The following is a 21,935-nucleotide window of genomic DNA, read 5'->3' as shown; positions in this document are numbered from 1 at the left end:
CTCTGGCACGGTTCGCGCCCCCAACTGGCACTCCTTACCTGTCAGGGAGATGTCTACGAAGGGGGATTGGGGATGTCCAAACTCCACCTTTATCACTTAGCTATGCACCTATTGGTCATTCATGACTGGTTGGGAGGGGGCTGGTCGGACCCTGCGTACCCAGTTGGAACTCTCAAAGATGGGCCTCCCTGGCTTGTTGGGGATGTTGTATGGTGACCCCCAGCCGCGTAATGTTCTGGAAGTGACTCGGTGGTGTTGGCGGGGAAGAAGGCTGTGCTGCGGACGACAGGGTGGTGGCGCTGTCTCTTCCAGCAGACACCGCTGTGGCAGGGACTGTGGCTGGGGGTGGTCTCAGCACTTCAGGGGTTCCACAAATGGGACCTCATAGGTATCTCCCAGTTGGGTGATGTTTGGACTGGCTCCCACATGTGGTCGTTTCAGGAGCTTCAGGAGCAATTTGAGCTTAAGAAATCCCAATTTCACAAATACCTGCAGCTCAGGCATGTCTTACAGATGTATATTCAAGTGGGGACAGATCTCCCAGAATTCAGCCCCATAGAGGCCAAGGTTATGATGGGCGCACTGGGTAAGGGAGGGGTGTGGCGCATCTACTGCTCGTTGGTCGCTAACACAACCCAAGCGCTTGACAAGCTCCGGGAGCAATGGGAGCAGTGGGAGGGCCCCATTGATGATGGTGAGTGGAGAGAGGCGTTGATGGCCCCGTGGTCCCCGACCGTGATCTCCCGGCTCCGAGTGGTGCAGACATACTTTCTACATGCGGCATACCTCACACCCAACAAGTTGCATAAAGCGGACCTATGCCCACAGGCGGATTGTCCCCGTTGTGCAGGCCCTAGTGCAGACTTCTTTCACATGGTGTGGTCCTGTCCTCAGATAGCCAGTTACTGAGGAGCAGTGCTCAGAGAGATCTCAGGAGTTATACAAATGGAGGTCGAAGTCACTCCATTGCCAGTTCTTTTAGGGGTACTTGATGGGGTGGGTCCCAGCAGGGCACTCCGGACATTTGTGGAGGTGGCCTGCTTGGTGGCCAACAGAGACAATGCAGCGAACTGGAAGGCCAAGGCCACCCCTGCGATTGCCAAGTGGCGTCAGGGGGTGGACTGGTGTGCTCAGCAGGAGAAACTGGTCTATGAAGCACGGGGCGCCCAGCCAAGTATACAAAGGTGTGGGGAAGCTGGGACGGGGCAAGGAATCTAGTCTTATCATATGGGGTGGGGGGGATGTGTATCCCAGCGAGTGGGGCGGTGGTTCCAACGTGTGCTTCAGCCTGTTCTGCCTTGGACCTACCTGATGTGTTATTGTAATTGCGCCAACTGTACCAGTGACCTGTTGGGTTTTGTTTGTGCTGTTCTATATAAAACTAATAAAAATAAAAAAAAAGTTTTATCAAACAAAAAAGAAAATTCAAGTGGAAGCAAAAGAAGAATTGGAAGGCTGAGGAGGACCACCAAGGTCCAGGGGACTCGACCCTTGGAGAGGAGTCCAGGCTGACCCTCAGCAGTCTGGAGAGCCAGCAGAAGAAGTTGCAGCCCCCACAGGCAACCCACTGGCAGCAGGCACGGTAGGTTGCAATAAGGCCCAGTCAGCAGACCTGGAGAGGAGTCCCACGTGGCTAGAGCAGCGGGGAGGAGACTGTTCTTGGCAGGAGGATGTAGTGCTGGAGGCAAGGGCTACTCGGAGCCTGAGGATCCCTTGGAGCAGGAGACAACAAGCCTTTGTAGCTGCAAGAGTCGAGGTGCACAGGGGTACTGTCCTGCAAGGAGAGGCAAGGGCTTACCGCCTCCCACGTTGGACAGCTGACAGAGAGGACCAAGGGGACCACTCCAGACCACCACCTGTGATGCAGGATCCATGCAGTTCCAGAGGAGAGCGGATCAACGCAGCCGGAATTCATTGCAGTAGGTGCCTGCAGATTAAGGGAAGTGACACCTTCACTCCGAGGGAGATTCTTTCTTGCTTCTTGGTGCAGACTGAATTATCGCCGACTCCAGAGGATGCACAGCACTACAACTTTCTTTGAGCCAGTAACCCCCCCAGCTCAAGTCAACAACTGCCATAGGGTGGCACTGAGTCTTGTTATGAGCATCAGTCACTTGGTACATGTGACCAAGTAGGTGTTGTTCAGGTGACACCAGTTTTTTGGTCACCATTTAGACACTGGCACCTGTGTCTCTGTAGGCCTCATCTTCAACACAGTTTATCAAGGGATGAGGCCTGTACTTATCCATATTAAGGGGACAAGCAGCCAGGGTGGCAAGGTCAATGCCACCCTCAGAGACCAAAACAGCCTCCGTGGCCTCCTTGACTAGCCCAGAGCCCACTACAGTCCCCAAGGTGAGCCCAGCTACACTTTTTGACCAACTATTGTTACCACTATTGTTGCTACTGCTAGGGGCACTAGCGGCAAAAGCGGTAGCAGTAGTGGTAGGATGCTTGGTGCTCTTTTTAGGACAGGTACTGTCACCTGCTCTATGACCTTTTTGTCTAAATATGTAGCACCAAGTTTTTTTATGGTCAGAGGAAGAGGACTCCCACCCACCCCCAGAAGAGTTTTGTGGGCCTGATGAAGAGTCTTTTACTTTTTGTTTGTCTCCACCCTTATCGTGACTCTCTTTGCAGAATCCTTCTTGTGGTCACTCCCTGTGGGAGCTTTCCTACCCACCCTGGTGCAGACCCATCTGTCTGCCTTCTTTCCCAATTCTTGGGAAGAGGTCAGATCAGAGTCCACCATGTACTGATGCAGCTGATCAGAAATGCAAGAATGTGCGGTCTTAAAATTAGATTGTACAAGCCCCGATCATCCCTTACTTTGCATAAATGTGACCAGCGTCCCAGAGCTTTAACAGAGCAATCCACAAAATGTACCCAATCCTGGGAGGACTCCTTTTTAGTATCCCTGAACTTGATCCTGTATTGTTCTGTGGTAGGCCCAAACCCATCTAAGAATGCATTCTTTAGTGCTTGGCAATCATCTGCATCTTCTACTCTGACAGTGAGGAGTTTGTCTCTGCCTTTGTCAGAAAAAGAGAGCCACAAGATTGCTGTCCACGGTCTCTGAGGGACTCTCTGTACTTTACACGCCCTCTCCAACGCTGTGAACCACTAATGGATGTCATCTCCCACCTTGCAGGTGGGATTATCTTACTTGGTTACTAGAATCACAGGAGAACAAGCACAGCTACACATCCGACGGGACCCGTGACCTCTGAGGACTCAGAGGACTGCCCTGCACCTAAAGGACCAAGAAACTCCTGAGAACAGCAGCACTGTTCAGAAACTGCAACAACTTTTCAACTTTGAAGCAACTTTTAAAGAACTCTCACTTCCCTCCGGAAGCGTAAGACTTCACACTCTTCACCCGACGCCCCCGGCTCGAGTTTGGAGAAACCAACACCGCAGAGAGGACTCCCGGGTGACTCCAAAGACGTGGACACCCTGAGTCGACCTCCCTGCACCCCTACAGCGACCCCAGCAGAGAGGATCCAGAGGCTCCCCCTGACCGCGACTTCCTGGTAACAGGGAACCCGACGCCTGGACCAAGCACTGCACCCGTAGTCCCCAGGACCGAGAGGAACCACCTACTAGTGCAGGAGTGACCAGCAGGCAGTCCTCATCCTAGCCCAGTCGGTGGCTGGCCCGAGAAGCCCCCCTGTGCCCTGCCTGCATCGCCTAATTGACCCCCGGTCCCTTCATTGCTTTCTATAGCAAATCCGACACCTACTTTGCCTACTGCACCCGGCCGCCCCTGTGCCATTGAGGGTGTGTTTTGTTGGCTTGTGTGTGTCCCCCCCAGTGCTCTACAAAACCCCCATAGTCTGCTCCCCGAGGATGCAGGTACTTATCTGTAAGCAGACTAGGACCGGAGCACACCTGTTCTTCATATGCACCTATGTGTTTTGGGCCCTCCCTTGACCTCTGCACCTGACCGGCCCTCTGTTGCAGTGACTTTGGGGTTGCCTTGAACCCCCAACAGTGGGCTGTTTATGCTCAGGAGACTGACTGTGTAAGTGCTTTACTTACCTGAGAAAACTAACCAAACTTACCTCCCCCAGGAACTGTTGATTTTTGCAGTGTCCACTTTTAAAATAGCTTATTGCCATTTTAACCAAAACTGTGTGTACTACTGTTTTAAATCAAAGTTCTATACTTACCTGTGTGACGTACCTTGCATTTTATGTACTTACCTCAAATCTTGAATCTTGTGGTTCTAAAATAAAGAAAATACATTTTTCTACATAAAAACTATTGGCCTGGAGTTAAGTCTTTGAGTGTGTGTTCTTCATATATTTCCTGTGTGTGTACAACAAATGCTTAACAATACCCTCTGATAAGCCTATTACTCGACCACAGTACCACAAAATAGAGCATTAGTATTATCTAATTTTGCCACTATCAACCTCTAAGGGGAACCCTTGGACTCCGTGCACACTATCTCTTACTTTGAGATAGTATTTACAGAGCCAACTTCCTACGGGAGTGCACAAAGGTCCTAAGTAACCAAATTTGGAGGGAAAGCGCACAATCACTGGCATCCTGGTTAGCAGGATCCCAGGGTAAACAGTCTAAGCACACTGATAGCAGGCAAAAAGTTGCGGTAACCATGCCGAAAAGGGGATAATTTCCTACACGCGACAGATGTTGAACCACCAGGTATATGCACTGATGTTCAAGCCATGTCTAGAGGCATAGAGCCTCCTGACAAAGGGTCTACAACCCCACCCCACCCTGCTTGTTGCAGCACCTGAGCTCCAGAAGACTGATGTGGAGCCAGGATTCGGTCAGTGACCAGACACCTCTAATCTCCACCTCCCCTATGTGGCCACCCCATCCCAGATGTGACGCATCTGTCACTACTGTCAGATCTGGTTGGGGAAGGGTGAGGGATCTGCCTCTGTCCCAATAGCGGTTTGATAGCCACCACTGCAGATCTTGTGGAGTTCCCTCAGAGATCTGGACCATGTCGGAGAGATTCCCCTGATGCTGGCCCACTTGAACTTCAGGTCCGACTACAGAGCCTGCATATGCCATCTGGCATGAGTGACCAGCAGGAAGCAGAAGGCCATGAAGTTCAGCAACCTCAGAGTCATTCTCACCAAAACCCAGGATAGAGGCTGAAATATCAGTATCATAGCCTGAATGTCCTGTACTCGTCACTTGGGAGGCTAGGTCAGAAACTGCACTGTGTCCAGAACAGCTCCGATGAAAGGGAGCACCTGACAGGGAGTCAGGTGTGACCCCAGTGAATGCAGGTGTTTTGCTGTAGTCTTGAGTTGAGACAACAGCCTTGGGCAAGCCGGTCTTCAACAGCCAGTCGTCGAGGTAGGGGAAGGCTGAAACCCCTAGCCCGCGCAGATGAGCTGTGACCAGACCATCACTTTCATGAACAACCGAAGAGCGCTGGTAAGACTAAGGGGGAGCATGGTGAATTGAAAGTGCTCATGACCTACCACAAACCACAAGTAATGTCTGTGGGCTGGCAGGATGGGAATTTGAAAGTAGGCATTCTGCAAGTCAAAGGTTACCATCCCCTCTCCAGGGCAGCTAGGACCTGAGCCACAGTGAACATTTTGAACTTCTCCTTCCTGAGGAAGAGACTGAGGGACCAAAGGTCTAGGGTAGGATGAAGGTCCTTGTCCTTTTAAGGCACCAGAAATGTAGTGAGAATAACAACCACGACCTACGTCTGGTACAGGCATCTGCTCTATGTCCCCAATGGCCAAGAGAGCCTTAACTTCCTTGCAGAGAAGTGCCAAATGATCCACCATCATCCAGTCGTAGAATGGTGGCATGGCCGGAGTGGTAGTCACAAACGGGAGGGAGTAGCCACTTCGGATGATTTGCAAAACCCACCTGTCCATCGTGATAGATTCCCAGTGAGGGCAAGTGATGGCAAATCCTGAAGCCAACTGGTTGGTGATGGGGGAACAGACTAGGAAGGTTTGAAGGCTGCAGCAAGGGGGGTGGTAGACTGAATCAACCACTGTCTCCCTGATTCGTAAGGACCTTGGATCTCGTGCCCTCATCCACGCAGAGGCTGGGCAGCATGCACGGCACGGTCGCATGAGGGAAATGGACGTGGTTGGGTGCCTCTTCAGTAGCTAAAAAAGGGGCGAAAAGCAGACTGAGGGGAGCAAGGAGCGACTGCGAGGATAAGGGACCGAGCCATAGCCTGGGACTCCTTAAAGCACTTGAGCTTTGTCTCCAAAGATACAGGTGCATCGAAGGGCATGTCCATAAGTGACTGCTGGACATACCCGAGAAGCCAGACGTCCTCAATCAAGCGTGGCATTGTAGGGCCACCATTGATGCAACCAATCTGCCTAGTGAGTCAGTCGTGCCTAGCCCACAATGAATCGTGAACTTAGCTGCGTCCCATCAGCATCAGCATCAGCTTGGGAAAGAATGGCCCGGGCCTCCTCCGGGACCTGTGGCACCACCTGTGTGACCGTATCCCATAACTTATGGGAGCAGCAGCCCAAAAGGCATGCGGTGTTCACGGACCACAATGCTAGACTGGAGGAAGAGAGCATTTTCTTCCCAAGTTGGTCCAGCCTTTTCAATTCTCTGACCGGGGATGCAGAAGAGAATGAAGCCTTAATAACTCCCAGGCGTGGGTTGTTGGGTCAGGAATTTAGGGTTGTTTGGTGCAGGCCTATGTCGAAGGGCGATTGTCCTGTTAACAGGAGCTCTTGTGCTGGGTTTAGACCACATCCCCAGCAGGACATCAGTGAGGGCTTCATTAAAGGGCAAAAAGGCATTCAGATGTGGACGCCTCGGGCTGAAGCACCTCAGTGAGGAGGTTAGTCCTGACAGCCACGGAAGGCTGCTCGAGGTCCAGGACCTCAGCTGCTCTTCACACCACTATTGAATAGGAGCCCCCCCTCCTCTGTAGCCAAGGTTTGGGGAGAAAGCATGCCAGAGTCAGGGGATGTGTCTAGACCACTGGCATCACCCAATTCCTGAGCCAATCTGCATAAGTATCTTCAAGATGGTATTCCATGGTGTCCAGGGACCCCTCCACACACTCACCGTACCCATACCCATAGTCATAAAGGTCAGGGTGCCACCTGGGGACTGAAATCCCAGTTGAAGGCTGAATCGCCATCCAGTAATACTGTTCTAGCTCTGGTCGGAGTCAGGAATGAGTATGGGGTTGAAGTTGATCATGGGCCTGACTGACATAAGGAGTGTCGACTTCTGAACCAGGGTCAGGGAAGGTCACGTAGCACGACGGGTGTAGGATCGGACCTGGTAATGGATCCTGGAGTGCCCTCCGGAGCTGAGGTCGAAGCCATCTGCACGGAACCTGAGGGGGTCACCACCGACTCTGCTGAGCCCGAGGGCATCACAGTAGGGTCAGACTGTCCAAAAATGAGCCACAAGGCCTCATAGAACTCCCTGAGTTGGGCAGGAGTAGCGCTGGCTACTAGAAACTCATGGAAATGCAGAGCCGACCCAAGAATAGAGGCCTAGAAGAACAATGCTATTCCTGCGTCACATTGGCCGAGCGACGGGGTGAAGTCAAAGCACATTTGTTCTTCTTCAACGACTTCTTCTTGTGACCCGAATGTTCCGGGGACTCAGAGTGGAACAAGGAGGAGTGGTGATGGCTCTGCGAGCGGTCTCGTGAGCTTCCTCTTGAGCGAGACCAGAAGCAACACGGAGCCACCATGAGCTTTAGGGACTGTTCCCTCGAAGCCTCAGGTTCATGGCCCGACACTCTGAGCACAACTTCGGGTCATGGTTGCACTCCAGGCACAAGCACACAAGGTGTGGATCCGTCACCGACATCATGAGGTGACAGGAATCATACAGCTTTAATCTGGTCTTACGGGACATCTCAACATATCAAGTAATTAAAAAAATCTTTGACAAAAGAGTTCAAAATTCAGCCAAACATTGATTGAGGGTAGCTCTTCTCCAGATCTACTCATAGGCTGGTGCAGAAAGAAAAGAACTGACGTCAGCACACCGGGGTGGCGCCTATATATGACTGTGACGTCATCACGATGACCACAACATCAACAACGGATGCAGAATCAACCAATGCCACATGATGGCACGCAAGGGTACTGCTCGAACAAAAATCTCTGAGATCCAGTCTGATGCCTGAGGGAAATTCTAAAGTAAGGAATCTGCAACTAAAGTCTCTATCAGATTGTCTGTGACAGTGTGCTGATTACTAACTTGGAAACTTTTTTGGATGTTAAGAGTCCATTCCAGAGAACAAGGGGGAGGGAGAGCAGAGGGGAATCTGTGGATACAGTACTCAGCAGAAAGAGCATCACCGAAAGTAATTAACCTGTTTGCTTTATGGCTACTTCTACCCTCAGATTTCTCATCTTTAAAACAAAGGATCCAGGACGCCAAGACAAACTGCTTGGTGCAATGCCAAATTACATTTGTGTTGTCCATGAGGATCTGCACCAGCCTCCTCGATGGAGGGCACGCTTTTTAGAGCCAGACAAATCACCTAAAGCTCCAAAATATTCATATGAAGCTGGCTCAGTGCCAGAGGTCAGAGACCCCTAATCTCCACCTTTCCGAGGAGGGCCCTCCCAACCCAGCAGTAATACATCTGTGACAACCATGAACTCTGGGTTGGGAGGGTGAAGGAGGCAATGTGTTGCAGGTAAGGTTGGTGCTTTTAAGCCACCACTGTGGATCCTGGTCAATCTCCTGTTAGATCTGAATGGAAAGGCTGGGCCAACTGGGATCACAGGTTCCACTGCAGGGCCTGCATAAGCCACCTGGCACTGAGGACAAGGCAGCTGCTCAAGACTGAAAGACTAATACCCTTAGAGCCATCCTCACCCCATATCAAGGATTGATCTCAAAACACAGGGATTATATCCGAAATGTCCAGGACAAACTGGGGTGCTGAAAAGGTATTAAACACTACCATGTCCAGGATGCTGTAACAAAGGAAATTATATATTTTTTGCATTGATGGTGAAACCTAACAATGTCAGGAGTTTGTCCATAATCAGAAGTTGGTCTAGGACTGTGGTGAACCCATCTTCAGCAGCCAGTTGTCGAGGTGCAGGAATATATGTACCTTGACTTCTGAAGATGGGCAGCGACCCTTCTCCATCATTTTCATGAACACCTGAGGGGCGGAGGAAGGACCAAAGGGGCAAAATCACACCTTGAACCACAGATAATGCATGTGGGAATAGAGGAAAGTATATGGAAATATGCATCCTACAAGTCCAGAGAAACCATTGAGTCTCCTGGGTCTAGAGCTGAATGGATCTAAGTCAGAGTTAGCATCTTGAATTTATTTTTCCTTAAAAAGGCATTCAAAAGCTTGAGACCCAGAATAGGTCTGAGGCCAGTCTTTCTTTGGAATGATAGTGTAGCTCGAGTAGCACCCTCCCCACTCTGAGTCCAGCAACTTCTCAATGGTACCTTAGACAGTAGAAAAATTACTTTGTGCTTTAGGATTACTGAGTGCGCCTCCGAAAGAGGGAGGAAGATGACATGGGGGAAAAGATAGGTATGGTGTAGCCTCTTTGAATAATCTGCAGGATCTATCTGTCTGATGTATTAGGTATCCAGCTTTGTGGGGAATACTGTATTCTACCTCCTAGTAGTCAGGCATGGCTCTCGAAGGGCAAACTAAAGTTGCTTGGGAAACACTGCAGCAGGGGAAGATAAATTGGTGGAGTGCTGTTACTGCTGGTGTGATTGGTTTGGCTGCTACCACACTTCTGGCCTGAATAGGGCTGTATCGGTGGCTGCATCACAGGCTACTAAAGTTGGCATTGTCTATAGGCTATTCCCAGGGAATAGCCCCTGAACTCCGTGTAATGTTGAAGAAATTGCTTGGCTGGTGTTAATGGTACCAAGGACCGTGATGTGGCACAACAGTCTTTAAATCAGTGCAGCCCCAAATCAGCCATTTCTCCACATAACCTTGAGTCATCAGAGGGTATGTCCATTAAGGGTGTTTGCATGTCTCCTGAAAACCTGGTGGACCTCATTCAGACATGCCTTCTAAGCACCATGCTGGTGCCTATAGCTTTGTCTGTGCAATCAGTAGTGTTCGGGGTGCATGAAGTATATGCTCTGCAGCATCTTGGCCATCACACATTGTGTGAGCTTGTGAGGCCCCGAGGTATTTAGGTAGCTGTAGGAAACTAGCTCCTTGTTGCAGTTACCTCCCCCCCAACTTTTTCCCTGATATTGATGCTGACTTGACAGAGTTTGCTGGGACCCTGCTAACCAGGCTCCAGCACTAGCGTTCTTTCACTAAAAAATGTACCATTGTTTCCACAAATGGCACACCCCTGGCACACAGATAAGTTCCTTGTAAAAGGTACCAGTGGTACCAAGGGCCCTGTGACCAGGGAAGGTCCTTAAGGGCTGCAGTATGTATTGTGCCACCCTAAGGACCCCTCACCTAACACATGCACACTGCCATTGCAGATTGTGTGTGTTGGTGGGGAGAAAAAGGCAAAGTCGACATGGCATCCCCCTCAGGATGCCATGCCCACAAAATCCTGCCTGTGGCATAGGTAAGTAACCCCTCTAGCAGTCCTTACAGCCCTAAGGCAGGGTGCACTATACCACAGGTGAGGGCCTAGCTGCATGAACAATATGCCCCTACAGTGTCTAAGTCTATTCTTAGACATTGTAAGTACAGTGTGACCATATTAAGTATATGGTCTGGGAGTTTGTCAAAACAAACTCCACAGTTCCTTAATGACTACACTGAACACTGGGGAGTTTGATATCAAACGTCTCAGAATAATAAACCCACACTGATGCCAGTTCTGGATTTATTACGAAATGCACACAGAGGGCATCTTAGAGATGCCCCCTGTATTTTACCCAATCCTTCAGTGCAGGACTGACTGGTCTTTGCCAGCCTGCCACTGAGAGACGGGTTTCTGGCCCCCTGGGGTGATAGCCTTTGTGCTCTCTGAGGCCAGAAACAAAGACGGCTCTAGGTGGAGGTGATTCACACCTCCCCCTGCAGGAACTGTAACACCTAGCAGTGAGCCGCTAAGACTCAGGCTTCGTGTTACAATGCCCCAGGGTACTCCAGCTAGTGGAGATGCCCGTCCCCCCGGACACAACCCCCACTTTTGGCAGCAAGTCCGGGAAGATAATGATAAAAACAAGGAGGAGTCACCCCCTCAGCCAGGTCCATCCCTAAGGTGACCAGCGCTGAGGTGACTTCCTCCTTGGAAAATCCTCAATCTTGTTTTGGAGGATTTAGCCCAATGGGAATGTGCTCCCCTCCCCAAAGGGAGGGAGCACAAGGAGGGTGTAGCCACCCTCAAGGACAGTAGCCATTGGCTACTGCCCTATCACCCTAACACACCCCTAAATTTAGTATTTAGGGGTGACCCTGAACTCAGGAAATCAGATTCCTGATGACCTACTAAGAAGAAGGACTGCTGACCTGAAAACCCCGCACAGAAGAAGGAAGACGACAACTGCTTTGGCCCCAGCCCTAATGGCCTGGCTCCTGATTCAAAGAACCTGCAACAGCGAAGCATCCTGCAGGCCCAGCAATCTCTGCCGACTCAGAGGACTGCCCTGCAACTACAAAGGACAAAGAAACTCCCGTGGACAGCGGCCCTGTCTAAAGCAACAAGAAGAAACCATCTTGAAAGGGACTCTCAGCTCACTCCAGAAGCGTGAGTCCCTACCATGCTGCACCCGATGCCTCTGGCCCGTGTCCAAAGAAACCAACGACCCAGAGAGGACCCCCCCAGGCGACTCTGATGACGTGTCCACCCTGGGCTGACCTCGCTGCACCTCCACGATGATGTCTGCAGAGGGAATCCCGAGGACCCCCTGACCACGACTGCCCGGTGAAAAGAAACCAGACGCCTGTTAGAAGCACTGCACCCGCAGCCCCCAAGCCCGTGAAGAACCAACCACTGGTGCAGCAGTGACCAGCAGACGGCCCTCACCCTTGCCCAGTCGGTGGCTGGCACGAGAAGCCTTCCTGTACCCTGCCTGCAACATCTGAGAGACCCCCAGGTCCCTCCATTGATTTCTATCACAAACCCGACGCCTTGTTTGCCTACTGCACCCGGCTGCCCCTGTGCCACTGAGGGTGTACTTTGTCTGCCTACTTGGGACCCCCTAAGTGCTCTACAAAAACCCCCTGGTCTGCTCCCCGAGGACGCAGGTAATTGCCTGCTAGCAGACTGCAACCAGAGCACCCCCTGTCTCCAGAGGCGCCTATGTTATTTGGGCCCCTCTTTGACCTCTGCACCTGACTGGCCCTGTGTTGCTGGTGCTGGGTGTTTGGGGTTGACTTGAACCCCCAAAGGTGGGCTGCCTATGCCCCAGAGACTGAACTTGTAAGTGCTTTACTTACCTCAAAAACTAACCTGTACTTACCTCCCCAGGAACTGTTGAATTTTGCAGTGTTCACTTTTAAAATAGCTTATTGCCATTTTATGACAAACTGTACATTATTGTTTTGATTCAGTTCTATCTATACCTATACAAAGTACCTTACAATTAATGTACTTAACTGCAATTTGACTCTTGTGGTTCTAAGATATATTAAGAAAATTATATTTTTCTATATAAAAACCTATTAGCCTGGAGTTAAGTCTTTGAGTGTGTGTTCTCATTTATTGCCTGTGTGGGTACAACAAATGCTTAACACTATGTCCCATAATGCATGGTCTGATCTGCTCAATAGACAAACTACGTTGATGGATCTGAGGGCTACACTAGCTGAAGAAAACAGTCTCTTTCTAAAGGCATCCATTATTTTTGCGTCTGTTGCTGGAGGATTTACAGAAATTAATTTGGGTAAACCTATCTGTCAATGCCTGAGCAAGCAAGCTTTCGGTGTAGGCTGCTTGGTTAAGACATCCTGCTCACCGGGGGGAGGTCTGAGTCCTCTAACCATGGGTCAAGGGATCGGAAGGCATAAAAAAGGTTTGGATCCTGACGCCATAAAGGCATCAGTAGGGGTCTCAAAGAATGTCAGCAATGGCCCAGATGAAGGTGGTCCTATTTCAAGTGTCTCTGTTAATACTTTGTCTTTGTTTCTATAGCGGAAAATTGTAAATTTAATGCTTCAGCTGCCCTCTGAATCACCACTGTAAATGAGGTACTTTCTTCCCTTTGGGGCCCAGGTGCAGAGTCTACTCTATTTCAGGGGATGTGCCTAAACGAATGAAACATCTTCTGTGGGGGCAAATAAGGCCTGAGAAATTCAGTGTGCGCCAGGAGAAACTGCAGGATCAGGTCCGATTCTGGCAACACCGGAGAAGTGAAAACTTCATTTTGAAGACCTTGCACATTCTCATTTGATTGTGTGTGGTGGGAATCAGATGCATCCCTCTTGAAAGTCTTACACTTCTGTGTTGTGACATGGATTTGTAATTTGTAAAGTGGACTTTTCGCGGAGCCAACCATGTTAACAGGACCCTGACTCGGACTGGAATCTTGTGGAATTTAGAAGTCACTGAAAGCTCTGTTCCTTTCAGGCAGGATTATGGAGTCACCACACAGCTGCACAATGCCACCTAGCAAGTTTTTTTTCTTTCAGGTATTCCCCTTTTGGAATTACATATGTTATTTGAATATAAAATTCATATGTATTCATATCACTAGTCATTGCAATGTGATATTCAAGTCTGTTGGAATATATTAATGTTATTCTGTATGAATATCTTTCTCTATTCTAAATAATCGTTTTGAAATTATGAAAAAGGTTTCATGGAAGCAAATAATTTAATTTCAAGTTTATTATTAAACAATGAACACGTTGTCACAAAATACAATGGAGAGGTTGCCAAGCATGTGTCTCATAATTGTTGAAAGGATACAACAATGTTCAGATATGTTACCATAGCTAAAAACAGAGTCTGAAACAGAGTGGAACTTCATACCAGAGACCAAGGACAGAGGTCATACCGGGGTGTATTAACTTCTTTTGCTGAAGGCTAAGACGAGGCACATTCAGACTTCATTCAACAGGCATTCATGTGCCTGATGACAGAAAAGATTAGCAGACACTGCTATTATAATGAACACCGTCCTTTTGTTCAAAGAAGGTATGTGGGTGTAAATCATCTTTGAAGCTCAAATTAGGCCCTTTCATTGTGCGAAGATGAGCTTAGTGAGACAAAGAGATTAGGAATGGGTTGACAAATATTGACAGTAAGGAAAGGTTTATGATTTCCCCAACATGTTACAATACAAATTACTTTTTTACAGTTCTACTGAATTGTGTGGCTACTATATTGTTTATACTCATAATAGTTACTTTTCATACTGGGTGCAATAGGAAGGGAGTTTGATTCTTTACAAACATATCTTTAAAATCTATCCATGGTTTCCTAGTGTTCTTGAGTAGGTCTTTCCATAATGAAAAGGGGTTTGAGGTTTTCTTTCTTTTTTTTTTAAATATTGACACACTTATCACAGAATTCATCTGGGGCTCTGACACTTAAGAGGCCAATGGCGGAGGGTGCATTGGCTGTTCCCGGTTTTGAGACCTACTACCTAGCGACGAAGCGCCAATGGCTGACGCAGTGGATGGCGGGCAGAATCACTCCTGGGAGGGAAATGTGCCCCTTTGTCCCTGACCTTCACAGATTGGCTAGAGCACTTCTTAGACTTCACTGCCCCAGAACTGGTGACACTACGGAAATTCACATGCTCTATTGCTGCTGGGCTAGAAGCCTTCATAAATCAAGCGTACAGATAACATATTCCCCCGACATTCTGCTGAGAATGTCGGTGGTGGTGCTCCCACATGGGGGTGATTGGCGTGAGTTGGCGGACTGGGTGGCTGTGGGATCAATGGCGATCGGGGCCCTCTTAGAGGTCAGAGGTGATTCTTCAGTTTGAGGAGTTCCAGTTGAGGCATGATCTCCCTCAGGCCATTTTCTCCTTCCCTGCACAGTCACAACAGTTGTGCGTACGCCCTGGGTGGTGGGTATGGCAGAACTACCTCACATCAAGGGTTGCCAATATGTGGTCCCATCATCAGGGTACCTTTAAGGCTGTTACTTGCCTATAAGGAAGGCTACGAGGGGGGAAGACTTGGGGATTCCTATTTCAGAGAGGGACTAGGAGGTCATTTTAGGTTGAATACCCAGGGGCTTTAGAAAAGCCCACCTAGGGGGGAGGGACGGTTGCCCAGGTGGCACTTTGTTAATAAGAATTGATAAGATGAGTGTGTGGGAAGGCTTCAAGAGGCCACGGGAGGTTAGGGTTCACTTGAAGGTGCAAGGGCCTAGGAGGCACTAGTAGACGCATTACAGAACCCTGACCCCCTCAACACCTGTAGAGATGCCACATTCCTCCTAGAAACCATCACTACATTGAGGGATAGATTTGCCCATAGAGATAGCATACAGAAGGCACGAGGAGACAGGACTCCATTTGAGACTGGGTCAGCACAGAGAACCATATAGGGCCACTTCCACAGAGTTGCCGACACGTACACCATGTATATCAACTGGAGCTGTTCAGGGCAGACTGTGGGGAGGTATAGAAAGGAGGTAAGTTACTATGATGGAATTAAGTACAGTTGAGAAAGCGGCATGAGAAGGAGTGTCACAGTTTGAGGGGTAAAGGATTGTGTTAATCATGACAATAAATACTTTCTCTGAACATAATCTATATGCTACTGTTGCAATTGAATAAGTATTGATGTACTGTGCTGAAGACGTGAGTTGGCAAGGAACTGTGCTCCGAATACCGATAAGATGTCTGAACCTGCAACAAAAATTTGCTTACAAAAAAAATAAAGAAAAAGGGTTTCAGTTCCACTAATTATTCCTGTGATATCTCAACAGATTGGTTGTTACCTGAAATGCATCTTACTCAGAGGATTGCAGGCTGGTTCCAGTCCAACTGGCTTGCTGTCTCAGGCAGGCAGAATGCCTAAGGCCAGAGGGCTCTGGGAGGAGGAGGAATCTAAAAAGCATATTTTCAGGCCGTGTTCTGAATATCGGTACAGAAAACCTATTACTGTATCTCCATTCAGGCACTGTAAGCCTGTATCGAGTTCTGGGCTAGATTTTCTACAATCTCAATCCACTACTCGGTATAGTGTCCCCAACAAAGCTGGAAAATCTTGCAGACTTTAAATGGAAATACCAGTCTTAGTTCTAGTGGTAATCCTCAAATTGTGTGGTATACGCATATCACTGATGCTGGTTTAATCAAACACAAAAATTGGTATGGCAGAGATTTTAAAACAGTCCGGAAAAGAAATGTGTAATATGGACAATTACGAGTTATCATTTACAATCCAATCTGGTTTCTTTTTTCCTCAAAGTTTGACTTTTCTGCTCCTTTTGCATTTTATTTGAATAAACACTGATATAAAAGGATATTTTAATAGACTGCAACAAAACAGATTGGAGGTGCGTGCAGCCTGATACCAACCTTTGATACTGGACGCCACTGAAGACATGTTAATAATGTTACCACACTTCCGTGCAAGCATCTGAAAAAATACGAAATACATGAACATAAGACAACTGACTTAGGAGATGCAGCTACCTCAACTTTGTTCTTTTGTGGCCAATTTACCATCGTCCTAGTGGAATTTTACCTAATGCACAACTTTTGAGATGGTTACTCTTGGCTAGATGGTAATAAAAGGCAGCACTGTCAACCATTGGAACTTTAGTTGTTTGAATCTCAGGGGGGGGCAACCTACTCAAAGTCTATGCACACTGAGAAAAATAATATTTATTGATGTTTTGGACACCATGGGCCAGATGTAGGAAGCCTTTTGCATGTCGCAAACTGCGAAAAACGCAGTTTGCGGCATGCAAAAGGCCGAACGCGATGCTCATCCTCAAATTGCGAGTCGGTACCGACTCGCAATTTGAGGATGCGACACGCAAATAGGAAAGGGTGTTCCCTTCCTATTTGCGACCGCATCACCATGCTGAGTTGCTTTGTGACCGCGCATGCGGTCGCAAACCAACTCGCAGTTACCACCCACTTGAAGTGGGTGGTAACGCATTCGCAAACGGGAAGGGGTCCCCACGGGACACCTTCCCCTTTGTGAATGTCGCTGAAAATATTTTTTCAGAGCAGGCAGTGGTCCAATGGACCACTGCCTACTCTGAAAAAATGAAACCAAATGGTTTCATTAGTTTTTTGAATTGCAACTCGTTTTCCTTTAAGGAAAACGGGCTGCAATTAAAAAAAAAAAAATAATGCTTTATTAAAAAAAGCAGTCACAGACATGGAGGTCTGTTGTCTCCAGCAGGCCACCATCCCTGTGAGTGCAGGGACTCGCTATGGGGTCGCAATTTGCGACCCACTTCATTAATATTCATGAGGTGGGTCTTTGCGACCCCATAGCGAGTCGCAGAAGGTGTCTGAGACACCTTTCTGCATACAATTTTGTGAGTTGCAATTTGCGAGTTAGTATGACTCGCAATTTGCAAGTCGCAAAATTTTCTTTTGCTACATCTGGCCCTAAATGCTGTCGTAAAGGCTACATTGGCACACCTTGGGGTCTTAGGAGCCAAAGCATTACTTGGCTACAGATGGAGGAGGCCTCCTTGGAACTGCATCCTTTAAAGGCCATTAATACTGCACCTACCTAGCACAAATTACAGTCTTTCCAGGGCCCCTTATGATAATGTTTGAGCTACGGGGGTTTTCTTTCTTCTTTTCTTTCCTTCCATTCCTTATATTTTATCGTACAAATAATGATGTATGCATTGCCAACATGTGCTGTAACATGCATGTATTATCAGTAACCATTCTCAGTGCTTATGTTACCATTGTTTGGTGTACACTGTTCTTCTACCTTAAACCCCTAAATAAACACTAGTAAAAAAGGGAGTGCAATTACAGACATAACTAATGAAGTTAGCATGCTCTCTCTAACATTTTGATCAATATAATTAAATGAATCACACAGCCTACTCCTAGTGTTTGATTATCTGTTCCAACAACTGACAGCTAGACTTCCACTCTGGGACAGCTTCCATCCCACGTCACCCTTTTGTGCCTGTGGTTTCTAGGCATTATGACACTTCTCACAGTGCGAAAATGTTCCAGGATGGATGGGTTGGGAGGTGGCACTTCTTAGTCGATGTTTTGAACGGCAGGTAATTTCTGTCCAGGATCACAAATGAAATTACATGCTATTGTGCCCACTGACTCACTGCAACTCCAATATTTCCTTTAATATCAACTGAAGCTCATGTAGAGCGACACACGAGTCTGGGGCTAAGAAAAACAGAGACTGGAAGAAATTATTTGTTATCGAGCTAAGAAAATGGAATATTGGAAGACATTAATGGTTATCAAGCTTTGATTTATTGGAAGGCTGCAATTTTGCAAAAATGAACCACATTGACTAGAATGCACAGGGAGTGCTACTGAGTCAAGTAGTGTTGAGCGCCAGTCCAGTTTTAAGTGCTGCCAAATGGAGGTTTTTGCCAGTTGTACCTGTGTTTGCAAGTACGGAGGCTCTGCAGGTCTGAGCTTGGGTACACAGCCAGATGCTTGCATAAACGCTAAGAAGTGTCGGCCCGATTTATGACATTCGTCACTGTGAGCTGCTCCTCATTCAACACAATACATACAAACACTTCGGCCTCTGGAAAGTGTCAACCCCTCCTTCTCCCCTTACCATCTTCTGACCCGAACTGAGGGACCATCTTGTCACTCAGGGGTTTCCTAGACACTTTCCTCCTTCAGTTTAGCGCTCTTACACTACCTTCATCTTACTGTAGCACCATTAGTACATTAACCTACCAGTCTTTCAACTTTGTTAAGCAATAGGTAATAAAAATAATACAATTAAACTGAAGTAACCGTGAGTCTCATCGCCATTTCAATACATACAAACTCTCAAGTGCATATTAGAGAACCAAATTCACTTCTTTCCTTTTACAACTGCAACATGAATAATAGTCAGTATAGTAAAGAATAGCAAAAGCTCTTTTCATACAGCAGCAGCTGTTGCAACTACAGGGAGTGCAGAATTATTAGGCAAATGAGTATTTTGACCACATCATCATCTTTATGCATGTTGTCTGACTCCAAGCTGTATAGGCTCGAAAGCCTACTACCAATTAAGCATATTAGGTGATGTGCTTCTCTGTAATGAGAAGGGGTGTGGTCTAATGACATCAACACCCTATATCAGGTGTGCATAATTATTAGGCAACTTCCTTTCCTTTGGCAAAATGGGTCAAAAGAAGGACTTGACAGGCTCAGAAAAGTCAAAAATAGTGAGATATCTTGCAGAGGGATGCAGCACTCTTAAAATTGCAAAGCTTCTGAAGCGTGATCATCGAACAATCAAGCGTTTCATTCAAAATAGTCAACAGGGTCGCAAGAAGCGTGTGGAAAAACCAAGGCGCAAAATAACTGCCCATGAACTGAGAAAAGTCAAGCGTGCAGCTGCCACGATGCCACTTGCCACCAGTTTGGCCATATTTCAGAGCTGCAACATCACTGGAGTGCCCAAAAGCACAAGGTGTGCAATACTCAGAGACATGGCCAAGGTAAGAAAGGCTGAAAGACGACCACCACTGAACAAGACACACAAGCTGAAACGTCAAGACTGGGCAAAGAAATATCTCAAGACTGATTTTTCTAAGGTTTTATGGACTGATGAAATGAGAGTGAGTCTTGATGGGCCAGATGGATGGGCCCGAGGCTGGATTGGTAAAGGGCAGAGAGCTCCAGTCCGACTCAGACGCCAGCAAGGTGGAGGTGGAGTACTGGTTTGGGCTGGTATCATCAACAATGAGCTTGTGGGGCCTTTTCAGGTTGAGGATGGAGTCAAGCTCAACTCCCAGTCCTACTGCCAGTTCCTGGAAGACACCTTCTTCAAGCAGTGGTACAGGAAGAAGTCTGCATCCTTCAAGAAAAACATGATTTTCATGCAGGACAATGCTCCATCACACGCGTCCAAGTACTCCACAGCGTGGCTGGCAAGAAAGGGTATAAAAGAAGGAAATCTAATGACATGGCCTCCTTGTTCACCTGATCTGAACCCCATTGAGAACCTGTGGTCCATCATCAAATGTGAGATTTACAAGGAGGGAAAACAGTACACCTCTCTGAACAGTGTCTGGGAGGCTGTGGTTGCTGCTGCACACAATGTTGATGGTGAACAGATCAAAACACTGACAGAAACCATGGATGGCAGGCTTTTGAGTGTCCTTGCAAAGAAAGGTGGCTATATTGGTCACGGATTTGTTTTTGTTTTGTTTTTGAATGTCAGAAATGTATATTTGTGAATGTTGAGATGTTATATTGGTTTCACTGGTAATAATAAATAATTGAAATGGGTATATATATTTTTTTTGTTAAGTTGCCTAATAATTATGCACAGTAATAGTCACCTGCACACACAGATATCCCCCTAACATAGCTAAAACTAAAAACAAACTAAAAACGACTTCCAAAAATATTCAGCTTTGATATTAATGAGTTTTTTGGGTTCATTGAGAACATGGTTGTTGTTCAATAATAAAATTAATCCTCAAAAATACAACTTGCCTAATAATTCTGCACTCCCTGTATAACTGTGATATTCAACAGGGGTGAGCAGACAGCAATAGTGGTGCCTCAAAGTCCTGTGCCCCAGCACATAGGCCAGAGCCTCTCTGCCATGGGGAAGCAGGTTAATGGCCAGACCTAGGCTTGCATGCCATCTTCAGTCCCTATAACAGCAGAATGCAGGAATGGCACCAGGATTAAGAGATGTCTATGGCATATTATCCTCATTCGATATTACAGTACTCTCAACCAGGTATGTTAACTTAGAGTGGAAGTTCTTCAGTCTCTTACCTTCGGAAGAAACTCTTTGATCATCAGGTACATGCTTCGCACATTGAGGTTCATAGTAAAGTCCCAATCGGCCTCACTGCAGTCTAAAATAGTTCCATGATGGACGAAACTAAAAAGAAAATTGGAAATACTTTCAATTTGTGCCATACAATTTAAAGAGAGTCAAATGTTTTCCAAGACTCAATAAAAGTGGAAAAGGTGAGATAACCAGTGGCTCCTACAATTAGATGTACATGACTATTGAGAATGGGGTCATATAAAATAGCAAGATGCTTCATGGGCCCTTGACAGGATCAATTGCTGTCGCAACATCACAAGAAACAGAACTTAAAATGTAGGTGCAACAGTAATAGAGACATTAATACTGTAAATTTAAATTTATGGGAAACAGTTGGTAAACTGAAAAATACAATATATTTTTCGCGATGCAACCACATTTACAATTGTCCACACAATACATCCATTTAAATTGCAAGAAAAACATCATACTAGAAGGATTCCTACAAGTCAAAAGAAACTGTTCGAGAGACCAAAATTAAATTTAAAAAAAACGTATAACCAAATTGACTAGATTTAAAAAATAAATTGCCCTACAATGAAACAAGACTTTAGGGAAGTTATTGATAGAGAGGACAAATGAGCCATTAAACATCAGAAAGAAAATTAAGAGTGCCTATATGCAATCCACCAGTGGTGAAAACTGTGGTTCAGAATGGCCACGGAAAAGATCATGAGGTCAATATGCAAAAACATACTACAGGGAGTTGAATATATCAGCAGGTATCACCAGAGATTTAATGTCGAAGAAGAGTTGAGTTGGTGTGAGAAAGTAGCCTCTTTCTAGCCTTGTTACCCCCACTTTTGGCCTGTTTGTGAGTATATGTCAGGGTGTTTTCACTGTCTCACTGGGATCCTGCTAGCCAGGGCCCAGTGCTCATAGTGAAAACCCTATGTTTTCAGTATGTTTGTTATGTGTCACTGGGACCCTGCTAGCCAGGACCCCATTGCTCATAAGTTTGTGACCTATATGTATGTGTTCCCTGTGTGATGCCTAACTGTCTCACTGAGGCTCTGCTAACCAAAACCTCAGTGGTTATGCTCTGTCTGTACAAATTGTCACTAACAGGCTAGTG

General features: G+C 47.1%; 1 protein-coding gene across 1 annotated transcript in view; it reads right to left on the bottom strand.

Moving 5' to 3' along the window:
• The window catches only part of BDH2 (3-hydroxybutyrate dehydrogenase 2), a 189,014-nt gene that overhangs the window by 50,603 nt on the left and 116,476 nt on the right, over positions 1–21,935 (bottom strand). The window contains exons 5-6 of the mRNA XM_069241530.1: positions 20,803–20,911; positions 16,411–16,471 (exon numbers count right to left, since the gene is read on the bottom strand). Coding sequence (XP_069097631.1) covers positions 16,411–16,471; positions 20,803–20,911 — 170 coding nt within the window. The remainder of the gene's footprint in view (positions 1–16,410; positions 16,472–20,802; positions 20,912–21,935) is intronic.

The sequence above is a fragment of the Pleurodeles waltl genome, chromosome 1_2, assembly GCF_031143425.1.
Source record: "Pleurodeles waltl isolate 20211129_DDA chromosome 1_2, aPleWal1.hap1.20221129, whole genome shotgun sequence".
Classification (NCBI taxonomy): Eukaryota; Metazoa; Chordata; class Amphibia; order Caudata; family Salamandridae; genus Pleurodeles; species Pleurodeles waltl.
The sequence above is the reverse complement of the archived record's forward strand: the minus strand, read 5'-3'. Positions and strand labels throughout refer to the sequence as shown.